This window comes from Lytechinus variegatus, chromosome 19, assembly GCF_018143015.1.
Source record: "Lytechinus variegatus isolate NC3 chromosome 19, Lvar_3.0, whole genome shotgun sequence".
NCBI lineage: Eukaryota > Metazoa > Echinodermata > Echinoidea > Temnopleuroida > Toxopneustidae > Lytechinus > Lytechinus variegatus.
In genome coordinates, this window is record NC_054758.1 from 1,093,190 (window position 1) to 1,113,552 (window position 20,363).

At 35.8% G+C, this 20,363-nt stretch overlaps 1 protein-coding gene across 4 annotated transcripts in view; it reads left to right on the plus strand.

Moving 5' to 3' along the window:
• Positions 1–20,363, plus strand: part of LOC121405890 (synaptonemal complex protein 1-like) — a 56,125-nt gene that overhangs the window by 23,486 nt on the left and 12,276 nt on the right. For all 4 annotated transcript variants that reach the window (XM_041596881.1, XM_041596882.1, XM_041596880.1 and 1 more), the window contains exons 4-17: positions 1,102–1,266; positions 2,199–2,266; positions 3,906–4,038; positions 5,934–6,003; positions 6,632–6,705; positions 9,046–9,154; positions 10,111–10,235; positions 11,114–11,230; positions 12,793–12,897; positions 13,640–13,743; positions 15,204–15,321; positions 15,908–16,060; positions 17,148–17,336; positions 19,888–20,061. In XM_041596881.1, coding sequence (XP_041452815.1) covers positions 1,102–1,266; positions 2,199–2,266; positions 3,906–4,038; positions 5,934–6,003; positions 6,632–6,705; positions 9,046–9,154; positions 10,111–10,235; positions 11,114–11,230; positions 12,793–12,897; positions 13,640–13,743; positions 15,204–15,321; positions 15,908–16,060; positions 17,148–17,336; positions 19,888–20,061 — 1,704 coding nt within the window. The remainder of the gene's footprint in view (positions 1–1,101; positions 1,267–2,198; positions 2,267–3,905; positions 4,039–5,933; positions 6,004–6,631; positions 6,706–9,045; positions 9,155–10,110; positions 10,236–11,113; positions 11,231–12,792; positions 12,898–13,639; positions 13,744–15,203; positions 15,322–15,907; positions 16,061–17,147; positions 17,337–19,887; positions 20,062–20,363) is intronic.

A 20,363-nucleotide genomic window follows, 5' to 3' on the forward strand; every position in this document is an offset into this window, starting at 1 on the left:
AATTAGGACGCTTTATTTTGTTTCCAAAGGTTCTTTGTCACCGGTGTGTTGGCTCAGTTGGTAAAGCGTCCGTCTCACAACTGGGAGGTCGAGAGTTCAAACCCTGGCCATGTCGTCAGACCAAAAGACATTAAAAGATGGGAGTTGCTGCTACCCTGTTTGGCGTTCAACGATTAAAGGGATAGAATCTCTTCAATCTGGCACTGCACAACGGCTGCCGGGCCCACGATCAATTGGGCAGTGCAAATTTTTGGAGTATTTCATTTCATGTCTATTTCAAATAATAAAATATGGATTTCCATATTTTTATCTTGCGTTCATTTCTTGTATCAAGAATCATGACTAAACAATTTTTTTTAGTTGGAGATCAGCACGGGATTGATCAGATCAATCATAACTCTTGCAAGACAGAGCCCTGCAGTCCGTAACACAAAAATTAGCAATGATCGTAGAACATTTCTCTACGATCGATTCCATTGACTACAATGTACAATCAGTCCTAAGAATCAAGCGTACGATTCATTGCTAACCTTTGTGTTATGGGTTCCAGGTCCCCATTTTGATCCAAATCTCAACCATAGAGAACATCAAAGTCATGTTTCATCGACATCGTACAGGAAATACATACACTGTCCATTTGGAAGCATTGAGGAGCACACTTACATGTAGCATTAAATACAGAGTAAAATTGGAGCATTAGAGCGTTGTGGCCCAGTGGATAAGTCTCCTGACTTTGAAACAGAGGGTCGTGGGTTCAAATCCCAACCATGGCGTAATTTCCTTCAGCAAGAAATTTATCCACATTGTGCTGCACTCAACCCAGGTGAGATGAATGGGTACCTGATAGGAAGAAATTCCTTGACTTATCGAGCGCCTGATTAAGGTAGCCGTGCTTAAGCCGGGGTAATAATAATAGCAGGGCCCGCTGGAAAAACAGTTTTCAAAACTGAAGTGGCTACACTGGGTAAATATGCCGTTATTATTATTACAGATTATTTTCATTATCATTGAAGAATAAAATTCCATATAGTCTTGTAGTATGTGTATAGAAATTGAATTTGTGTTACGAGGCAATAGTTATTGCTGTTTTTTCCCTTTTAGAATCAAGACAAGATGAATGCTTTACATTCTCGTCTCCATCAAGAGGCTGATAAAATACGACGTTGGAAAGTTCAGATGGAGATCGATGTGAGGCAGAAAGAGAGAGGTTTGAGTGATGCTCAGCAAACTATTGAATCACAAAGGAAATCACTTCTTGAACTTCAGGTGAGAGAAAAAACATCTTAGCCCTTTTTCATGAAGACTTGCTACAATAAAAAGATGCACAATTTCAGTAGCCAATCAGATTGAAGGAATTTAGTAGCTTTTAACTCTTATTGTAAATTTCTAATTGTAAATTTTTTTCTGAAACGAATCCCAGATAGGCTAAACCCATTTGGTCCCTTTTTAATTTGGTCTAAAATCCTACAATGATGGTTGATGATGAAGATAATGAGGATGACGAGGATGATTGTGATGATGGTGATGAAGATGGTGATGAAGATGATGATGATGAGGATGATGATGATGGTGATGATGATGATGAGGATGATGACGAGGATGATGATGATGATGATGATGGTGATGAAGATGAAGATGATGATCATGAGGATGATGATGATGGTGATGAAGATGAGGATGATGATGACGAGGATGATGATGAAGATGATGATGAGGATGATGATGATGGTGATGATGATGATGATGATGAGGATGGTGATGATGATGGTGATGATGATGATGAGGATGAGGGTGATGAAGATGGTGATGGGGATGATGATGATGGTGATGAAGATGATGAAGATGGTGATGATGATGATGATGATGAGGATGGTGGTGATGATGATGATGATGAGGATGGTGATGATGATGATGATGATGATGATGAGGGTGATGAAGATGGTGATGGTTGTGATGATGATGATCCATCTCATTGTATTGCAGGTATGTAGGTATTTAAATAAGAAATTGAAATGAAATAGTGATATATTTCAAATTTATTAGAGTAGGTCACTACTTTCTGAATTTTTGAAATGTAAATTACAACTTAATGGGGTGAAAGACAAGAATCAGAGCTTGCTGAACCCAACATATAGTAAATCATTATTGAAATTGAACAAAATAAAATATAATTATATTTATATTCCTTCCATTTCCAGCTCCAAAATGAGAATCTAAGTGTGCGGCTACAGGAGGAGATTGAAAATAGAATAGATATCTCCCAGAAGTAAGTGACTTGAGATATTATGATGGTTTTGAATTCATGGTTTGAAACAGATTTTGACAGATATATCCTGGTGGGTGTTTCATAAAGCCGTTCGTAAGATAAGAGCTACTTTAAGAACGACTGATGATCCTTTCTTGTGGTAAATGGTATATTGAATTGGCGATGGTGTAAGAAGGGTTCACCAGTGGTTCGTAAAGTCGCTCTTAACTTACGAACAGCTTTATGAAACGACCCCCAGCATTGATGCTTTGTAGAATGGTGCATATGATGTGAAAGGGACTGATTAGTCAATGTCTGCATTTGTAACACTGACTTAACTATTTAATTTTAAATAATCACCTAGGGTAGAGCTACAATTATATAATAGATGATATGTCTTTTAATATTTTAAATTGTTTATGTTATGTTTTGGGGGAATTTACATGGAATTGGGTCAGCCGTTTGCATATGATGTCACAAAATCAATACTTCATAAAAAATCATTTAAAATCATTGATCATCATTACTATAATTCCCAAATCTTTCTTATTTGATATAAATGAACTTGCTATCAAGCCCGGAAGGGGCACTCACATATATTGGTGGTACGGGGACGTGCCGCTTTGATGACCCCCTTTTTCAGACCCAATTTTCAGTTCTCTAGATACTCCGAATGACAAAAGTTCAGTTCAGAAGCCGCCCAGCCCCGCTCGCAAGACTCCCGTTACGAGACATCTCAGTTCTCCAGCCCTACCAAAATTGTCCAGCGCGAGCACCGCACGCGAGAGATGCAGTACGTCTTTGCAACTCCCTACATAATAACAAGTAGCCGCTCTATGCATGGCGAGTGCATGCACAACGCTATGGTGCAACGTATTTGCAGTGCCGCGATCCCGTTCCGTAGACCCTGTTTTTCACACCGCTTGGTATATATTTAGTTCCCAAGACCCCGTATTTTACCCTTTTAGTCAGTTCCTTAGACCCCCATTTCAGAGTTTCGTGAGGCACGCCCCCATCAAAAAATAATTTGAGTTCCCCCCCCCCCCGGGCTATCAGGGTGGACCTGCTTTTATCTTTAATATTCATTTTAGAATAAGTGAAAGTAGGGAAATGACCACTACAGCAAATAATATACCCCTAAATCTTTAAGCAGCTGACTACAAAATTTCGAATTTCCCATAGAGTTTGTAGAGGATACCACTGTTCCAGTAGGTTTTGAGTTAACTTTATTTGATGATTTGAATGGGTTTATTATCAATTGGCATAATGGCATTTCATCCAATTATCATCTACTATCATTTTGTCTACCTTCTGTTTGTCCACTATCCACAAGGTCTAATTGCCATTTCACCCACTCAATATTTCGTTGAATAAACAGTCCAATAACCATTATACAATAATCCATATACATGTACGATTTGGTCTAAGTGGACAAAGTGTAAATTGGGTGAAATTAATGAAACAAAATGGATATATTAGACCAACTGGTTATGGGACGAAATGGTCATAGACCAACTGGTGATTGGATGAAAGGATGAGTAGACCGAATGGTTATTGGACCAAATGGTTGTTAGACCAAATGTTGGACGGAATGGCATTAGACTTAATGAAGGTAGACCGTGTGGCAGTAGATGAATTGACAATCTACCATTTAATGTAGGATTGTATCAACGAGGGAGATGTGTAATTTGGTGAAAGACTACGCAGGAAAGTTAGAAAGCAAGCTGGTTGAGAGTGAACATGTCAGAGAGGAGATACAAGATCATGGACAAAAACAGCTTGAAGATATGAAGGTAATATTTAGGGAATATTGGATGGCCTTGAGTGGGATGCGAGGAAATATTGTACGAGCTGAAGAACAATATTGGACGAGTCGGAGACGAATCCAAATCGTTCTTCAGCGAGTTACAATATTTTTATGCATCCCACGAAAACTGGTGACCCAATATTATTATTATTATTTAGATACCCCCACAAAGCTAAACATAAAGTAATGAAGCCCCCCAAAAATTGTTTTTAGTAACCAACATTTATGGCAATCCTGTAAATCATGAGCATGGCGCCTGAGTATTGTCATTTAAAAAAAGTAAATCTCCTGGGGGGGGGGGGCCACTTACGCTGGCGAGTGGATACCATGCGCGGCCAAAAAACCACGTAAAAAGGAAGTCTTTTTCATAAGGGTGTCAAAAACACGAAAATAATGAAAAAAGGGTATCTATTTCGCTAGGAAAATTACGTGTTTATGGTTGAATTTGCGGGGATGATAAAACAAAATTAGAATGTTTTAAAAAGGATGTCCTTTTGGCCCCAAAACTTCGTGTTTAGAGTCCAATTTGCGCGAGGTGTAGAAGGTGGGGTCGTATACTAAACCTAATAAGGTTAAGCCGACGACCGAAGGACCCGTAACAATAAAACATTCCTGTACTCGTTTAGGGGTTCATTTCAGGGAATATCTGCCAAGAGTATCGTTTTGTTTCCAATACTTGTTAAGGGTAGGGTTTCACACGCCAATACTTGTTAAGGGGTGCATTTTCAGAATATGGAAATTACGTGTTTAGGGTGCTTTTCGAGACCCCATGGTCGCGCATGGTATCCACTCGTGAATGGAAGTGGCCCCCCCCCCGGGGTAAATCTCTAATATAAAAGTAAAGATGTGCTAGCGTATAGTGCAAGTGCATTTGAATTCAATAAATTGACGCTCCTTTACCACACCTGGCAACTAATACGCAATGCAATTTCAGTGTGACGTAACAATAGCTTCATGTGCACATTCATAACCAATGATAATGTTGTGGGCGGGGCAAAATATTCATTTCGTCCAGTATTTTCAATATTGGATGGTTTTCATAGGCATGCACGTTCAAAATCAGTTTTGATATTTTGTCTCTTTGAAACATCTTCGTCAGACGTCCAAAAATATCTGCGCCTCTAAAACCCTACATCTAAATAATAAAACACGCATGATAACATACTGAATTTAGGGGTAATATAACATTATATAGTACTCAAAACGACTAAGTGAATAATTTTTCTAAAGAGTGGACAAGTTAAAGAAGATATACATGAACAAGATAATGGACAAAACAAATTTGTAGTATAATAATATATTATTAAGAATAACAAACTAAAGCAACTTGAGTTATTAGAATTATATTGTATAATAAGACTCCAATGGGTGTGTGATTTAGCTAGACTAAATACAAATAATTAATGTTTATGAGTGCAATGGACAGAATACTTCATGAGGTGAAAGATGAAGTGATCCATTCAATGATCCATTTCACTGAATAAAGTATTCGGTCCATTGCACAAATGGAAATAACATTCATTGGTTTTTATGACACCTAAAAAAAAGATTTTTTTTCATATGAATTTTATGAATTTTGATGCAAGTATGCAAGGGCGATCTTTTGATTGTCAAGTACATACAGCATGCGCGCTGCAAACACAAGTGGTTTTAATTGCTGGTATGGGCTGAATGATCGATATCAAACAACCAATCAAATGACAAGGATCTATCTAGGCGTCATATAATGCTACATATTTAACAAGTTAAGATGAGCTGCAAGATGTGGTTTGATATGTATTTCAGTTTATTTTTTAGATTTTTAACCACATTTTACATTTGAACGACATTTTACCTTGCATGTTATGTTGAAAGTATGTTTAATTTTATAACTTTTGACAGGTTCTCGAAATGAAGTTTCAAGACCTAAGCCTTGCCCAGTGCAACCAAGTCAATGAGCTGAAATCAGAATGTGAGTTTAATAGCAAATGATATTATCATCAACTTAATAATATTTATAGTATATTATCATCAACTTAATAATAAGTATATGATAATTAACAAAATTTGTTTAGCTCTTGTCACAAAATTTGTCAAATGCTTAATAAAATAGAAAGAGAGAAGGAATTTCAGCCCCCAAATTAGTTTTACATGTCTAGTTCATCGTAGATAGTAGACATTTTAGGGGATACGGTTAATTTTTACAAATTTGATGTAATATTGGATTTAAGAAGGATGTTGTAGAAAGGTTATCATTAAAAAAAATCAAGCACTCATCTCAAGAATGCACTTCTAACTTGTTAAAATTAAGTTGAATTTAGCTTTTTATAGTTTCGCTTGTTCATAATACTTTCTCTCTATGACCCATGTTTTAAGGTGTTTTCTCTGTTAACAAAATCTGTGTGTCATTCTGAGAATACTGGAATCATCATCACCATCATCATCATCACCATCATCCCCATCATCATCACCATCATCACCATCATCGTCATCTTGATCATCATCATCCCCATCATCATCATCGTCGCCATCATCATCACCATCATCATCATCATCAACATCTTCATCATAATTTTTATTAATATTATTCTATTATGCAGTGCAAAAAGAGAAGATAAAACTAACTGAAGCTGAGAAGACAATGGGTGACAAGATAGCTGGAGTTGAGAAAGAGGTAATTATAAACAAAGTTACTGTTACTAATACTACTCTAGGGACCATCTGAAGTATTACCTGTCTAAGGAGACCGGGTGGGTCTTTCAGAAAGCTGTTCGTAAGTTAAGAGCGACTTTAAGAATGACTGGTGATCCTTTCTTGTGGCAAATGGTATGTTCATGTGTGATGGTTAACCGTGTAAGAAAGGTTCACCAGTCGTCCTTAAAGTCGCTCTTAACTTACGAACAGCTTTATGAAACGGCCCCCTGCCTGCTTATTTCAAACATAATTTAGTGATCCTGACATGTGGTAGCAATTCATGAGTGCTTATCTCTGATTGCACTGGGTCCATTGACCTTTGGGCATAAATCAAGCACTGTTCTTGGCTTGGCCAGGTTTCTTTTTACACTAGGGATCTAGACCCGCACCTATCTCGTAGCACCGCAATTGCTCAGCTGAACCTGCTACTGTAGGTTGGGTTAGCCCACTTTGCATAAACGTTAAAATGAAAGTGGGCTAAGATTCACCCTGCACTATAGGTGGGGCTAGATTGCAAGTTAGCTCCACCTATAGGACAGGGTTAAGGGGTTTTTGCTAGTGTAAAATTTGTTTCCTTTAAACAGTTTCCCCATTGATTCATGTATGATAGGAACCTGTTTATAAAGACCACTTGTCACCCCAGAGCCCTGTCTTACAATGAGTTTTGATTGATCCGATCATTCGCAACTATGGACAGCCAGCAATGTCAACGTCTATTATGCATGTTTGTTCAAAATATTTTCTAGCTATGATGTATATTCATGCAGTTCATTGTTTTCTTTGAAAATTCACTGCGCTTCTCTTTGTTTAACAAGGACATTGGGCAAATATCCTGTAGAAAAAATTATGATCCTGATGGATTCCATAGAGTTACGATTGAATGGATCAATCGTCGTAACTCTTTGTAAAGGAGGGCCCTGTAGTGCTGGACTGTCTTTATATGTAGGTTCACTGTACATTAATTCATATTGTGCCTAAAAGGTCTCTTATTTCTTATTCAGGTTGGCTGGAAATCAATTATTTTTTTAAAACTGTTTTTGTTGTTGAGGGGGGGGGGGGGGGGGGGTAGGGGGCTTTTCAGTTCAAAAGGGCTCACTTTTGGTTATAAGTAATGTATACCAATCAGTCCCTGGCACAAAGATAAGAGCATAATTTTCTTCAGTTTCAATTTACTTGTGTAAATCATAAAGAGTACTTGATTTTTTTTTAAATCAACTCTTGTTAATATTTTACCATTTTTATATTGATGTTTCAAAGTGAATGGATAATAAAGAGTAAATATGAAAAAAAATCTTTATTCTAGATTTGTTAAATTCATACATGTAGCTGCAGTAAAGCTCTAAGTTTAATTAGCATTCTTTGTAACTTTGCTGTGGGCGTGCCTTGGTCTAGTGGTTCTGACACTCTCCTTTCGAATAGAGGGTTGTGGGTTTGAATCCTAGCCATCTTTTGGCATGTTTTCCTTCAGCAAGAAATTTATCCACACTGTGCTGCACTCGACCCAGATGAGATGAATGGGTACCTGGCAGGATTATTTCCTTTAATGCACTAAGTGCTGGTGATGGTAGCTCGAGCTAAAGCCGGGGTAATAATAGCAGCACTTTGTATTCTCAGGCAAAGCACTTTATAAAACTAGCTACTATTATTATTAATATCATTAAATTTCTCATTTCCGATGAAATTAAGTTTCAACTTCTCACAATGGTTGTTAATTTAAGTATAAGTACAAATCAAAACCAAAATCATTAATATGACAGCTCATTAATAATAATAGTAATAATAATAGACAGTTCTTGTATAGCGCATGTCACATTATGAATAACGTCTCTATGTGCTTCCAATGGACTTGGATATTATTACCCCTGGATATTATTACTGTAGCTCAAGCAGCCTTCCACTATAGCACTCGGTGCATTTCAAGGTCAATGGAAAAATTCCTGCCAGGTACCCATTCACCTCACCTGGGTTGAGTGCAGCATAATGTTGGTAAATTTCTTGCTGAAGGAAAGTACGCCTTGTATACCGAGTTTATGCCACAACTGTCGAAACCATCATGTATAGGAGATTGTACATTTGCCTCCCTAGCCTCAAAATTATGGAAAAACTTGCCAATGCCATATGAAAGACAACTTCTCCATCTGTAGAAACATTCAAACTTAGACTAAAGACCTATTCTCATAACTTTCCAAAATCTTCTAGGGTCTCTTACAGCGCTGAAGAATATAATTATGCACATAGTTTTTGCACTGTATTAATCAGTATATTACAATATTTAATTTTGGCAATGGAAGTGAGGATCTAACTTAACTTTTTTTTATAGTGTGAAGCTTTGCAATGTATCTGTGATAAGAAAGACCAAACTATCTCTGATCTCCAAGCTGACATCAAGAAGATGTCAAGACAGATAGCCGTTCTTCATCAGGAGAAAGGTTAGTTTCACTTCCTTCATGTTATTCAATATCAGGTTCAAGGATGTAGCCACAATAGGTGATTTCAAGTCCGGTGTGGCCTTGGTGTTGGTGTAGAAATTTTGATTGCTTCCACTAGCTCCAAAATTCAGTATGCAGTTTGTAAAACTGATCCAGATCATATTATTGACATCTCAACATGTAGTGAGTGGCTTTTTGGGACCATCTTCATTTTATGATTGGTGTTATAATTGTGTAAAAATTGACCTAACGCCAACACCACTGAATAGGTCGACACTGAACTTGAAATCACCCAGTGAGTGCTTATGAAAGTCAGGTGTTCCTCCAGCCATGATTTCCAACATAACTGAGACACCATCTGAAATATGTGTTCTTTCAAAGTAAAGGCTATGGTAAAGATTTGGATGCCAGAGGTTACTTAGGCTTGCATGCTATGTATGCCTGTGATGGCTTGATATAAAGCAGGTGTGATCTCTTCATCTAAGGTGCAAATCTTGAAAATTTTGAGGGATTCAAACAACCTGTCCACTGCAAATTTTGTACTGCTGAACCATTTTATAAAACAAATGATGCACATATTTAAATTCATGATGTTAATTGACTATGCAGGCATACCCGCTGTATCGCCATGCACACTCATAAATTTACATTGTTTGTCTATTATCAAAGGTTGTTGTTTATTATAGTTTCATATAAACTAATGCTCTTTTTTTCAAATCAGATTCATATTGTAGATTAGATGAACTTTGATGGTTAAGCCAATCCCTGACATATTTCATTGATAGGTTTTAAGCACAACTTAATACAACTCCTATGACATAATAATCTTTTTCTAAAATGATAAACTCCTAGGCCTGTATTGTGAAGTCAGGTTTAATTTAACTCTGGTCTATTAAAGTGGTGGTTTACAAAAGAGCATATTACCTTCACCCATGCACTCCTATGGTCTCTCACAGAATGCCTTCAGGAATCTTTAAACCAAGCAAATGAAGAAGTTGTTGCCAACCAGCAGCTCTTAGCAAAGATCAAATCAGAGCTCAAAGAAACGACCAGCTATAAGAACAAACTCCAATCACAACAGGTATCAGTATTGTATCCTATTTGATAAACACTTCCATGTTTTCTCTATCACCATATTTAAAAAACAATGTCTTCTTACCCTTAAAGGCAACCGCACACCTTACGATTGGTCTGCGACCTGATTTTGGAATAAAACGTAAAATTTGATGCTAATATTGAAACATGGAACATCTTACTGTGTAATGTTCTAAATCATCGTACAAATACCTATGTTCAAATCTGTGACTATGCTATCATCCTTCTTAGAACAAAAGCGAATTTAATATCTAGTCGTAATGACGTCGTAGCAGTCGTACGATTGGTTACGATTTGAAATGAATTTGGCTTTTACTCCAAAAAAGGCTTGCAATCTTTCAAAATGGTTATATCAGTATTCTTTCAATTAACTATAACCTCAAATAAAATGATATGTTCCATTCAGTTTCAGAAAATGAGCAAAATGCGATCTGTTCCAAAATCAGATCGCGAACAGTCGTAAGGTGTGCGGTGGCCTTAAGGCTTCTATTGCCATATTCTCTCCCATAGACATTTTATCTCTCCAGTGTTACACTTTTCATAAAACAATTTCCTTCACTGAAGTTTAACATTTTGTCAAAACTTTTACTTTCATTGGATAGATGAGACCCAAACCTAAGATTACATGTGAAAAAATTACCCACATGTTGTATATTTTTTAATTCCCAGGGCTTTTTCAATATTTTTTTCAAAAATTTGTATATGTAAAGGAGCAAAATGCTATTGGAATTATTTATTCAATCAATTTCTGGAAGTCAAATGGATCATTATGGTAATGTCCCTGGTTTTGTTCAATTTGTACTAAATGCAATGTCCTTGTTATTTTTTTTGGTTAAAGTGGAATGCCTTTGTTCTGTTTGTTAGGTTGAACTTGAAAAGGAACTTCGTGTCCTGATGCAAGATGCTGATATATCCAAGAAACAGATTGACAAAGATCAGAAGATTGTCAAAGATCTAGAAGATGATATCAAACTGAAAGAGGTATTCTATCACTTTCACTATCACTTTTTGGTATCAAAGTCATTTAACCCTAAAAAGACTGGGGGGGGGGGCTGATTCAGCCCCCCCCCTCAACATTTTTCGCGATAAATCCGCCGCGCAAATTTTTTTGACCGCGTCGCTCACTGACTTTTTATTTTCAAGTCTCGCGCAACTTTTGAGACCAAAATTGTGACCACCGGGTACGCGGTTTGGAAATTACACAACATTTCGTAAGTGCATGCAGACCCAAAATTACTCAAAAACGTGAATTTGTGTACAAATCCAATGCAAATAGTGTTTTTAGCAAAAATTCATAAATGTATCATTATTTTTCCTTTTACTGCTTAAAATCAATTGATTTTCTCTTTTTTATGGTCAAAATAAAGTCCCCGACAATTTCCATTGAAAAAAACAAAAAAAAAAGTAAAAAACAAAGAAATACATAAAAAATTTAGAAAACAATAGAATACATAAGAAAATAAATGTGATGTTGAATTTTTTAAAAAATAAATTTGATCAGATGCCTATCTAGAGTATGTGAAACAAAAATTAGCATTTCAGGGGCATTATTTTATTAATTAGAGCAAACTTATGATTTTACGCATAAATTAGCATAATTAATGAAACATGAGATTTTTTGCAGAATTTGATGTTATAGTTTTGTAGATAATGCCATGGGTAACGCTTGTGCCAATTTTCGTTGCGATCGCGCGATCGACGGCCGAGATCATAAGGGGGGGCTGAATCAGCCCCCCCCCCCAGTCTTCTTAGGCGTTGAAATAGCCCAGTCTATTTAGGGTTAAGTATTTAAGTCCATTGTAAGGTTTGATATTCAAGAGACAGATTGAGCAAGATCCATTAAAGATCTTAAAGATCATATAAAAATTAAAGAGATATTCTAGACTTAGCTTTTTTAGTTGGGTCCATGCAAGAAAATTATTTACAATCATTGAGAAATTTGATGGCAATCAGAAATTTCAGGTGCAATCATGGAAGTATGAATTTCTGTTCATTACATATCAATTGCAATCACTGAAGAGATTGAAATATTTGAAAATACCAGTTGCAATCATTGAAATTTCAATACTGATTACAAAAGTGTTATGTACTTGCATTCATTCCAAATTTGAATACTGATTACAAAAATATTTACTTGCAATCATTAGAAATTTCCATTGCAATCATTGGAAACTTCAATTGCTATCATTGAAAACTTTGAATGCAATTCTTGCAAAATCTGATTGCAATCGTGGAGAATTTCGATCATGACATTGCTATTGCAGTCATTACAAATGAAAGTTGCAATCATCAAGTAGTATGATGGCAATGTTTCAATGTTTCAATTGCAATCATTCAAATTTTAAGTCAAATCACAGAAAATTGATTATTATAACCGAGCAAAATATGTTTAAATTTGGTATGTTTGCACAGAACAAGAGATTGTTTGTTCAAAAATATATTCCAGCAGTGCTATCATTCAACTGTATGTTTAATTTCAACTACAGGTGCCATCATGAGAATGTTGTTGGGGTCTTTATTTCTTTCTTTTTTTCTTTTTTCAGAATGCTTTAGAGGAACTGGACAAAAAACTGAATGGGTTGAAGGAAGAAAAAAAGCAACTTGAAATAAACATTGAGGAACAGAGCAAGATGCTGTGTAAAAAAGAGGTAAAAATTGAACAGGGAATAATATGAAGATTTTATTGGACATTTTATTCGCCTTGACCATTTCAGATGATGTAAATGGAAATGCATTCATTGTGGTGATATTGATATTTTCAATTGTGAAAGTGGTGCATGCATTCAAGTCACTCTAAGACAATGTATATAGAAACATTGGTACATGTATTACCTGTAAGTTCAAAATCCTCTTTACTGTTGGCAATAACACTAACATTTTGGGGGCCAATGAAAATCCCCCATATCAAAAAGCTGTGACAATAAGCCAGTTCGTAGTTCCTTTCTGCGCATGATCGAAAGATTCTACGCATGATCAGAAGGTCATTTGCACTAAAGTGACATGGTGCTTTAAAATATAATGAGATAAGCACCAACTTTGATGTCTTGATTATTCATATATTCTTTTGAATTGTCGTTTTTATTTACATCCACAAAAAACAACAATGCTTCCACGAACGACTAGTATTTCACAGTTTGTCAAGTACATTGTACAACATGCTAAGATATGCATTCAAAGTAGGAATGCAACAAATACCTTCATTAAGCGTTCATTGGTGTGCTATTCTGGTCACCTGGTCTATTCAATTCCTTCATCCTGCTATGTAAGGCAAGCTTACGTAATATCTTGCTTTGAAATCTGCCTATCATGATGAAAGAATGAAAGGTCATTTGACCAAAATTGCCTATGAAGTAATTACGAACTGGTCAATTCTGATATTTTTCTACACAGGGAGATATGACATCCTTGAAGGTAGAATTAAAGGAAGTATTGGAGCGAGAGAAGATGTCCTATGATAAACTAGAAAGCATGCGGAAAGATCTACAGCTTGAAAGGTGAGTTTACGTTATCATTGCTAAGCAAGTTAGATGACTTCATATTTTTGCATTATTCTGCTGAAACAGTACTAAGCATGTCATCATGAATATTCATTAGGTGGGCTGATGATGTCACATCCCCACTTTACCTTCTTGTATGTTATTACATGAAATCGTAATTGTTTCATTTTTTCATAAATCTTTAAATGATATGTGTCCATGAAATAAGTTTCAGCAAGATATTAGTAATTCCCTTATCACTTGTAAATTTAATTGTTTTAGTTTGGGTAGATTTTTTTTTTAATAAACCCGACTCTTCATATAATGAAATACAAAAGTGGGAATATGACATCATCCTGAATAATGTATATTCATGAAGACATGCCTAGAACTGTTTCACAGGAATAAAGCAAATTTTTAAATTTCAATAACTTCAATAATAATTTTTTATCTGATTTTGATAAAATTTTCAGCATTTTGCTTTATGAATTAATTCTATTTATTGAGATATAGATATCCTCAGCAATATCCCTTCAATGGTTATCAAATATTACAGATTTAGCCAGTAGTTTGTGAAAAGTTACCCCCTAAAAAAGACAAATTGTTTGCCTGGCAACCAGGGACACACATATCTCATATGTACCTAAAGTGAGGATGCACAGCATACTGTGGACATTCCCCATGACATTTAGGGGTAGAGCTAATTTTTTTTACCATGATAGAAGATATAGTTGAAATTCCTTTAGCTCCTTTTCCACAAAATAAAAAAATACTTTCAGGTGCCATCCGAGGTCATAGGAGATACAATATATAAATTACCAGGCAGTGACATTATTGTTCGAAGTCCAGTGCATACAGGATCATGGTATTAGGAAAGCTATTTCTTCAAGTTTTGATTGAATTGGTTATATATTTTAGAGTTAATTTTCCATAGATGTACCAGACTCTACTGATACAAAACTCTTTGGTCACATAGTAGAATTCATTCTTGGAAAAAAACATGTCCTAAAATGCAACAATATCAGTAATGAATGTGAAAAGGGAGTAGCCTAGATAGGCCAATGGCTTTTTGGTACTCCCTCACATCCCATTCATTACTTCATGTTCTTTTTTGTGTTATTTGTTGTTTAAATTGTACAACTGTCATTGTTTTTACTCTATTAGATCAATTCATTATGTATTTTACCCTGTTTTTTAAGAGATGTGGAATAAATGAATTTGATGGACCTGGTAATATAATGAGGATTAATGCCTTTAATACCAAAGGGTACTAGCGCACCAAGTGGGAAACGAACCCGGGTCACCGGAATACGAATACCCCGTTCTACCGACTGATCTATCGTGCCTCCAAGTTAGTATACATGTATGTGTGTGTCTGTCTCATCTTCAAGAGTGTGTTTCTATTTTCGTTCTTTAAAAAACTTCATTACAAAGTTTCCTAAATATTTGAAATAAATTCTCTCTCTCTGCTCATCTAGCTCTGAGAATGCTAAACTAGTTGAAGTCATTGAATACACAAGGAAAGACAAGCAGACCTTGGAAGAAGAACTGGACCAATATAAGCAAGAGATTGTAGATCTTCATGCAAAAATCAAGGTAACTAGTGTTAGGTTCATTGCAGGGCCCATTTGGAACACAGTTTTCGGAACTGAAGTGGCTACTCTGGGTAAATGTACCCTTATTATTATATTCAATATTATTACATCAACTAAGTATGTTAATTAAAGAAGACATGTTTTTGTTATGTTGTAGATTAAATGTATCCTTTAGAATTATTTATTAATAACAGAAAAAAAATGCCAGTGAATTTCCTGACTGTTGAGGGCATTGGTGGTTCTCTTGGGTATGAAAAAAAGACTATCGTCATTCTCTTATGGTGACATATGCTACTCCAAGCACTTATAAATTGTTTTGGTATATTAAAGGTTATACGAATACGAAATACTATATGTCGATCAGTTTTCAGGCTAAAGCCTAATTTCAGACCTAACAAGCTATTTCTTAGAAAACACATTTATAGCATCCAAATAAAATGACTCACTCCTTTTTTTCAGACTTTTGTATCAGTTCTTAGTTCATCCATGAATGTTTTAATATGTCTGTGTGTATGATATTTGACAATAATATGATTATTTGTAAGTGTTCTCATGTTGTTAATAAATTGAAATTTTCCTTTTGAAAGATACTTGAAAATGATATTGAATTAGAGAAGACCAAATTACAGACCGTGATTGATGCCAAGACTACTTTAGAGAAAGCTAATGATGATCTTAAGATCCAGAATGAGAAACAAACTGATGACTTCAACCATCTTTTAGAGGAGGAAAAGAAACAGGTATAAATTGTTTTGATACATTAAAGTAATGTACATCTCTTATTTTGAGGTTAGAGGAAGTCAGTGATTAAGTTCTTGTAAATGCTTGAGAATTCAATTACTACAACTACAACATTCATGATAATACTAACTTTACAAATATTATTAAATCTGAAAACTTACATTTTTATTGTATTTCTCCTACATGTAAACCTACTACTATGTCAATAATTCCTAATTATCTTGCTTCTCTATGTAACTAATTGCCAGTAAAGTTGAAGAATGTTTATTATGACTTCATTCTATTTCATTTCATCATTATTAATGTCATAGACATACGAGAATCTGACAGTTCTTTCTGTTTTCCAAGACTAGTACTACAAAGATGTATATATGAGCATCTCTATTTTTTTATCGATTTTTTTAAAATCTTGAATTGGGATATTCTTTTATGCTCCACATTATGTTAAAGTAATTGCAGTTGCATAGCTACCAAACTTTTGAACACAGACGTTTCAAAAGCAAATTATTGCAGTTGCATAGCTCCCAACTTTTAAATATAAATAATTCAAAAGCATGTCACTGTATGTATTTCCAGATAAGACTATGACATATTTGCTTCATTTGAAAAGAAACACATTCCAGGTGGGTGTTTCATAAAGCTGTTCGAAAGATATGAATGACTTTACGCACGACTGGTGATCCTTTCTTATGCTATGTGTTATCCCTATGTAATTGAGTTATAACCTAAGAACATGTTCATTCGTAACTTTACAAACAGCTTTATGAAACACCCGCCAGAGATGTTTCATTTTGTCATTGGACCGCAGTATACTACCTATAAAACTACTTTTACATTATCATCATTAATATATTACTGAACCCTATACACGGGTGCTTCTCACCAATGCACAGTCGATGCCGCATGAACTTCACATGCATGTCACGCTTAAACACAATTTTGTTTTTTCCACTCCTAATACATTCCTGAAGGTAATTCAGCACAGAGGGGATCATGGCTCAGCGCACAAAGAGTTGATGTTATATAGAATCTTAAATAGTATAACATTTCATTCTATTTGTTCCATTTTTATCATGATATAAAAAGAACCAAGAGCTGACTGAAGAACTGGATCAACTTAAGAAGGAAAAATGTAACCTGGAAGATAAAAATAAATCCCTTCATGGACAGACTGGAGGCAAGACTAAGCAAATCAAAGACTTGCAGCAAGAGATCAAAACTCTGAAAGGGAAGTTAACTACGGCAACCAAACAGAAAACATTGTTTGAAGAAGAGGTAAGAGGGCGCTCTTTCATAAAACTGTTTGTAAATGGATGTACAATATCACTGTGTTTAAACCTTGTTTACCTTGTGAGGGTGCCGTGGTTTAGTGGTTATGACTCTTGCTGATGTGGTTTACGGTACACCATGTGGAGTGTTGTAGAAACAGTGGATAGAAGAAGAGAAGAAATGGATAGGCGAGAAAGTGGAGATTTGAGATTAGAGTATTCTTTCTTGAAAATAGTCCTGAAAAGGACTGTAAACCAGAAGGAATGTTGAGTGAGAACAGCTTGAGTAGTAGAGCTGATGAGGAGATGCTGGCTTGAGTCGGAGACCCTGAAGACGGACAGTCAACCTGTCCGAAACGTCGAGTCTCTCTCTACTACTCATCATCTCTACTCGCCGACTGTGTGTTTTCCTCCAGCAAGAAATTTATCCACATTTTGCTGCACTCAACCCAGGTGAGGTGAATGGGTACCAAGTAGGATTAATTCCTTGAATGCACTGATCGCTGAAAGACAACTCATGCTAAAGCCGGGGGTAGTACTAATAATAATAATGCATGGGGACTGTGATTTCCGCAATCATGGAAAACGGACGGAATTCACAGAAAAGGCCTTTTGAAATGGAAAGTGGCATTTCAAACGGAAATTCACGGAAAACGTATTTTCCCTCAAAATACACAGAATAGCAACAGAAATTACTCCAAAATAACAACAAAATGAGAGTATTAAATGGCCACAAAACCCCAGAAAACACGATCTCACTTCGCTACAATCATGACAATTCACACATCGTGACTGCTCTCGACATCATCACACTCGATAGTACCCCGCGCCAGTACCCGCCGGCCTGCCGGGTTGAGCTTCATATCGCTCAACTGCACGGTCGTGTGTTGCTGCTCTCGACGTTTGAAGATGTAACAACACGATATCGTGGTCTTAAAATCCAAGATGGCGGATTGGCGAAGGCCGTTGTCTGATGATAACGATGTCCAAAAACCCCCAAAATTTAATTTCACTGCAAAATAATGCTAATCATGTGAAAGGTGAGGATGTATGCATACTTAATATGATCGAAAAATTATTAAATGCACCCGCATAGATCCGATTAGAACAGATTTTATTGTGTTGTTGGTCCAGTAGCAGATACAAATTTTGGCCAGTGCGAGTGTACGCGCTATGATTTTGCTATTCAATGTGTAAACGGAATTGTCACTTTTCCGTGTGTACAAAGTATATGGGGAAACGGAATTTCCGTTTCTGACATGCTGAAACGGAATTTGAGATTTTCTGAAACGGAAAAGGCCATTTTTTGAAACGGAAAATCACTGTCCCTAAACGCATTTCGGAATAGATTATTTCTAGATAGATGGTGCTATATGCCTATTATTATTATATCAAGGAAATGTTGAGGAAAGCTTTTTAAAAAGATGTATTTAAAAAAGGGCAATAGTAGCAACATTACATTCCCATATTTTATTAACTCAGAGATAAAATTATGGGAAGCCAAAAATGTCAAAATTTTGTTTACATTGTTTGTTTCTTTTGTTTACTTTGCACTTTCCCCATGCTTTAATGATGAAGAAAACAGTTTTAGTTTGAAATGGCAGAGAAACCAATTTTCCTTGCCATATTCCTGATGTGTTTTTTTGTAGATATATGAACCAACTTGAATCAGAACTTAAACATACACTTTATAAATAACATATTATTGTAAGTATTACATGTATTTTCATTATTATTACATTGTCTTAAGACATGCTTTCATGAGGAACATTTGAAGAGTTTTGTCAGTGATATTCACTGATTAATTTACTCAGTCCCAGTCATTCAGATTCAAGCCAATCAGATCGGGACCCTGATGAATACCAACAAATATTGGCTCGGGCTACCCTTTTTTAAATATGCAAAATAAATGAAATCAGTCCTTAAAAGATGGCACATATACTTGACTTTTAATGAGGGTACAATATATTAGTTGGAGAGATCACAAAGCAAAAGATGAAATTTATGGAGATCTTCCACCTATCTCCACCACTGTAATTAAACGTAGAATGAGATTTGCTGGTCACTGTTTATGTTGTGAAACAAAGTTATGATTTCTTTTATACTTTTGTTGCGCCTCCCTCATAAAACCAGAGGATGGAGACCTTTAAAGTTTGTTGATTACAAATGTGGGGATACAAATAATTTGTTACATAATTTACCAACTCTCATGTCAGATTGCGACGCCTGGCGTACCATCGTTGATCCATTCTCGGATGCATTTTGTAGTGTAGTATAGCAATCATTTCCCAGAGTTGCCAAGTAGTACTGATTTGCAGTATTTAGTACTGGAAAGTGAGAAAAATACTGATATTTTAATGTAAAATACTGATTTCTAAAGTTTCAGCTTTATGTGTTGTCCTATGGTATTTTTTGAAAATACTGATTTCCTCACTGAAATACTGATTTTCAACTTTAAAAATACTGAAATGTTCCTTTTCAGGTTGGCAGCTCTGATTTCCGTAACTTGTAAAAGTCGTCAGTAAAGAATCATTATTTCTTTCATGTAATGTCCCTAGGTGAGTGACTTGGAGAAGGATTTGAAAGCAGCACAAGCCGATATAGAAACCATGAAGAAAGATAGGAATGAACTTTGTGAACTGAAGGAAATAGCTGAGAAGAAAGAAAAGCTGACAACGGCTGCACAGGAAGAGCAGAGACAAGTCTTTGAAGAAGCTATGAATACTTACAAGGTACTCAACAAAATTATTATAAGAACAGGGGGTGTTTCCCAAAGATTTAAGTATGACTTAGCGTCGCACTTCAATGTCTAGTTGCGCGCAGTATAAAAGGTATGACAGCATTGGTCAGATCATGCCAAGAGGACGCGCACTACTGCGTATTGATCAATAAGATTGCGCGTTGCATATCATGTACGCGTCGACATTTAAGTGCGACTCTAAGTCATACTTAAATCTTTGTGAAACACCCCCCAGGCCCCACTTACAGATCGTATTTAAAATGATCTTTATAATGATTGCCACACACACACCAT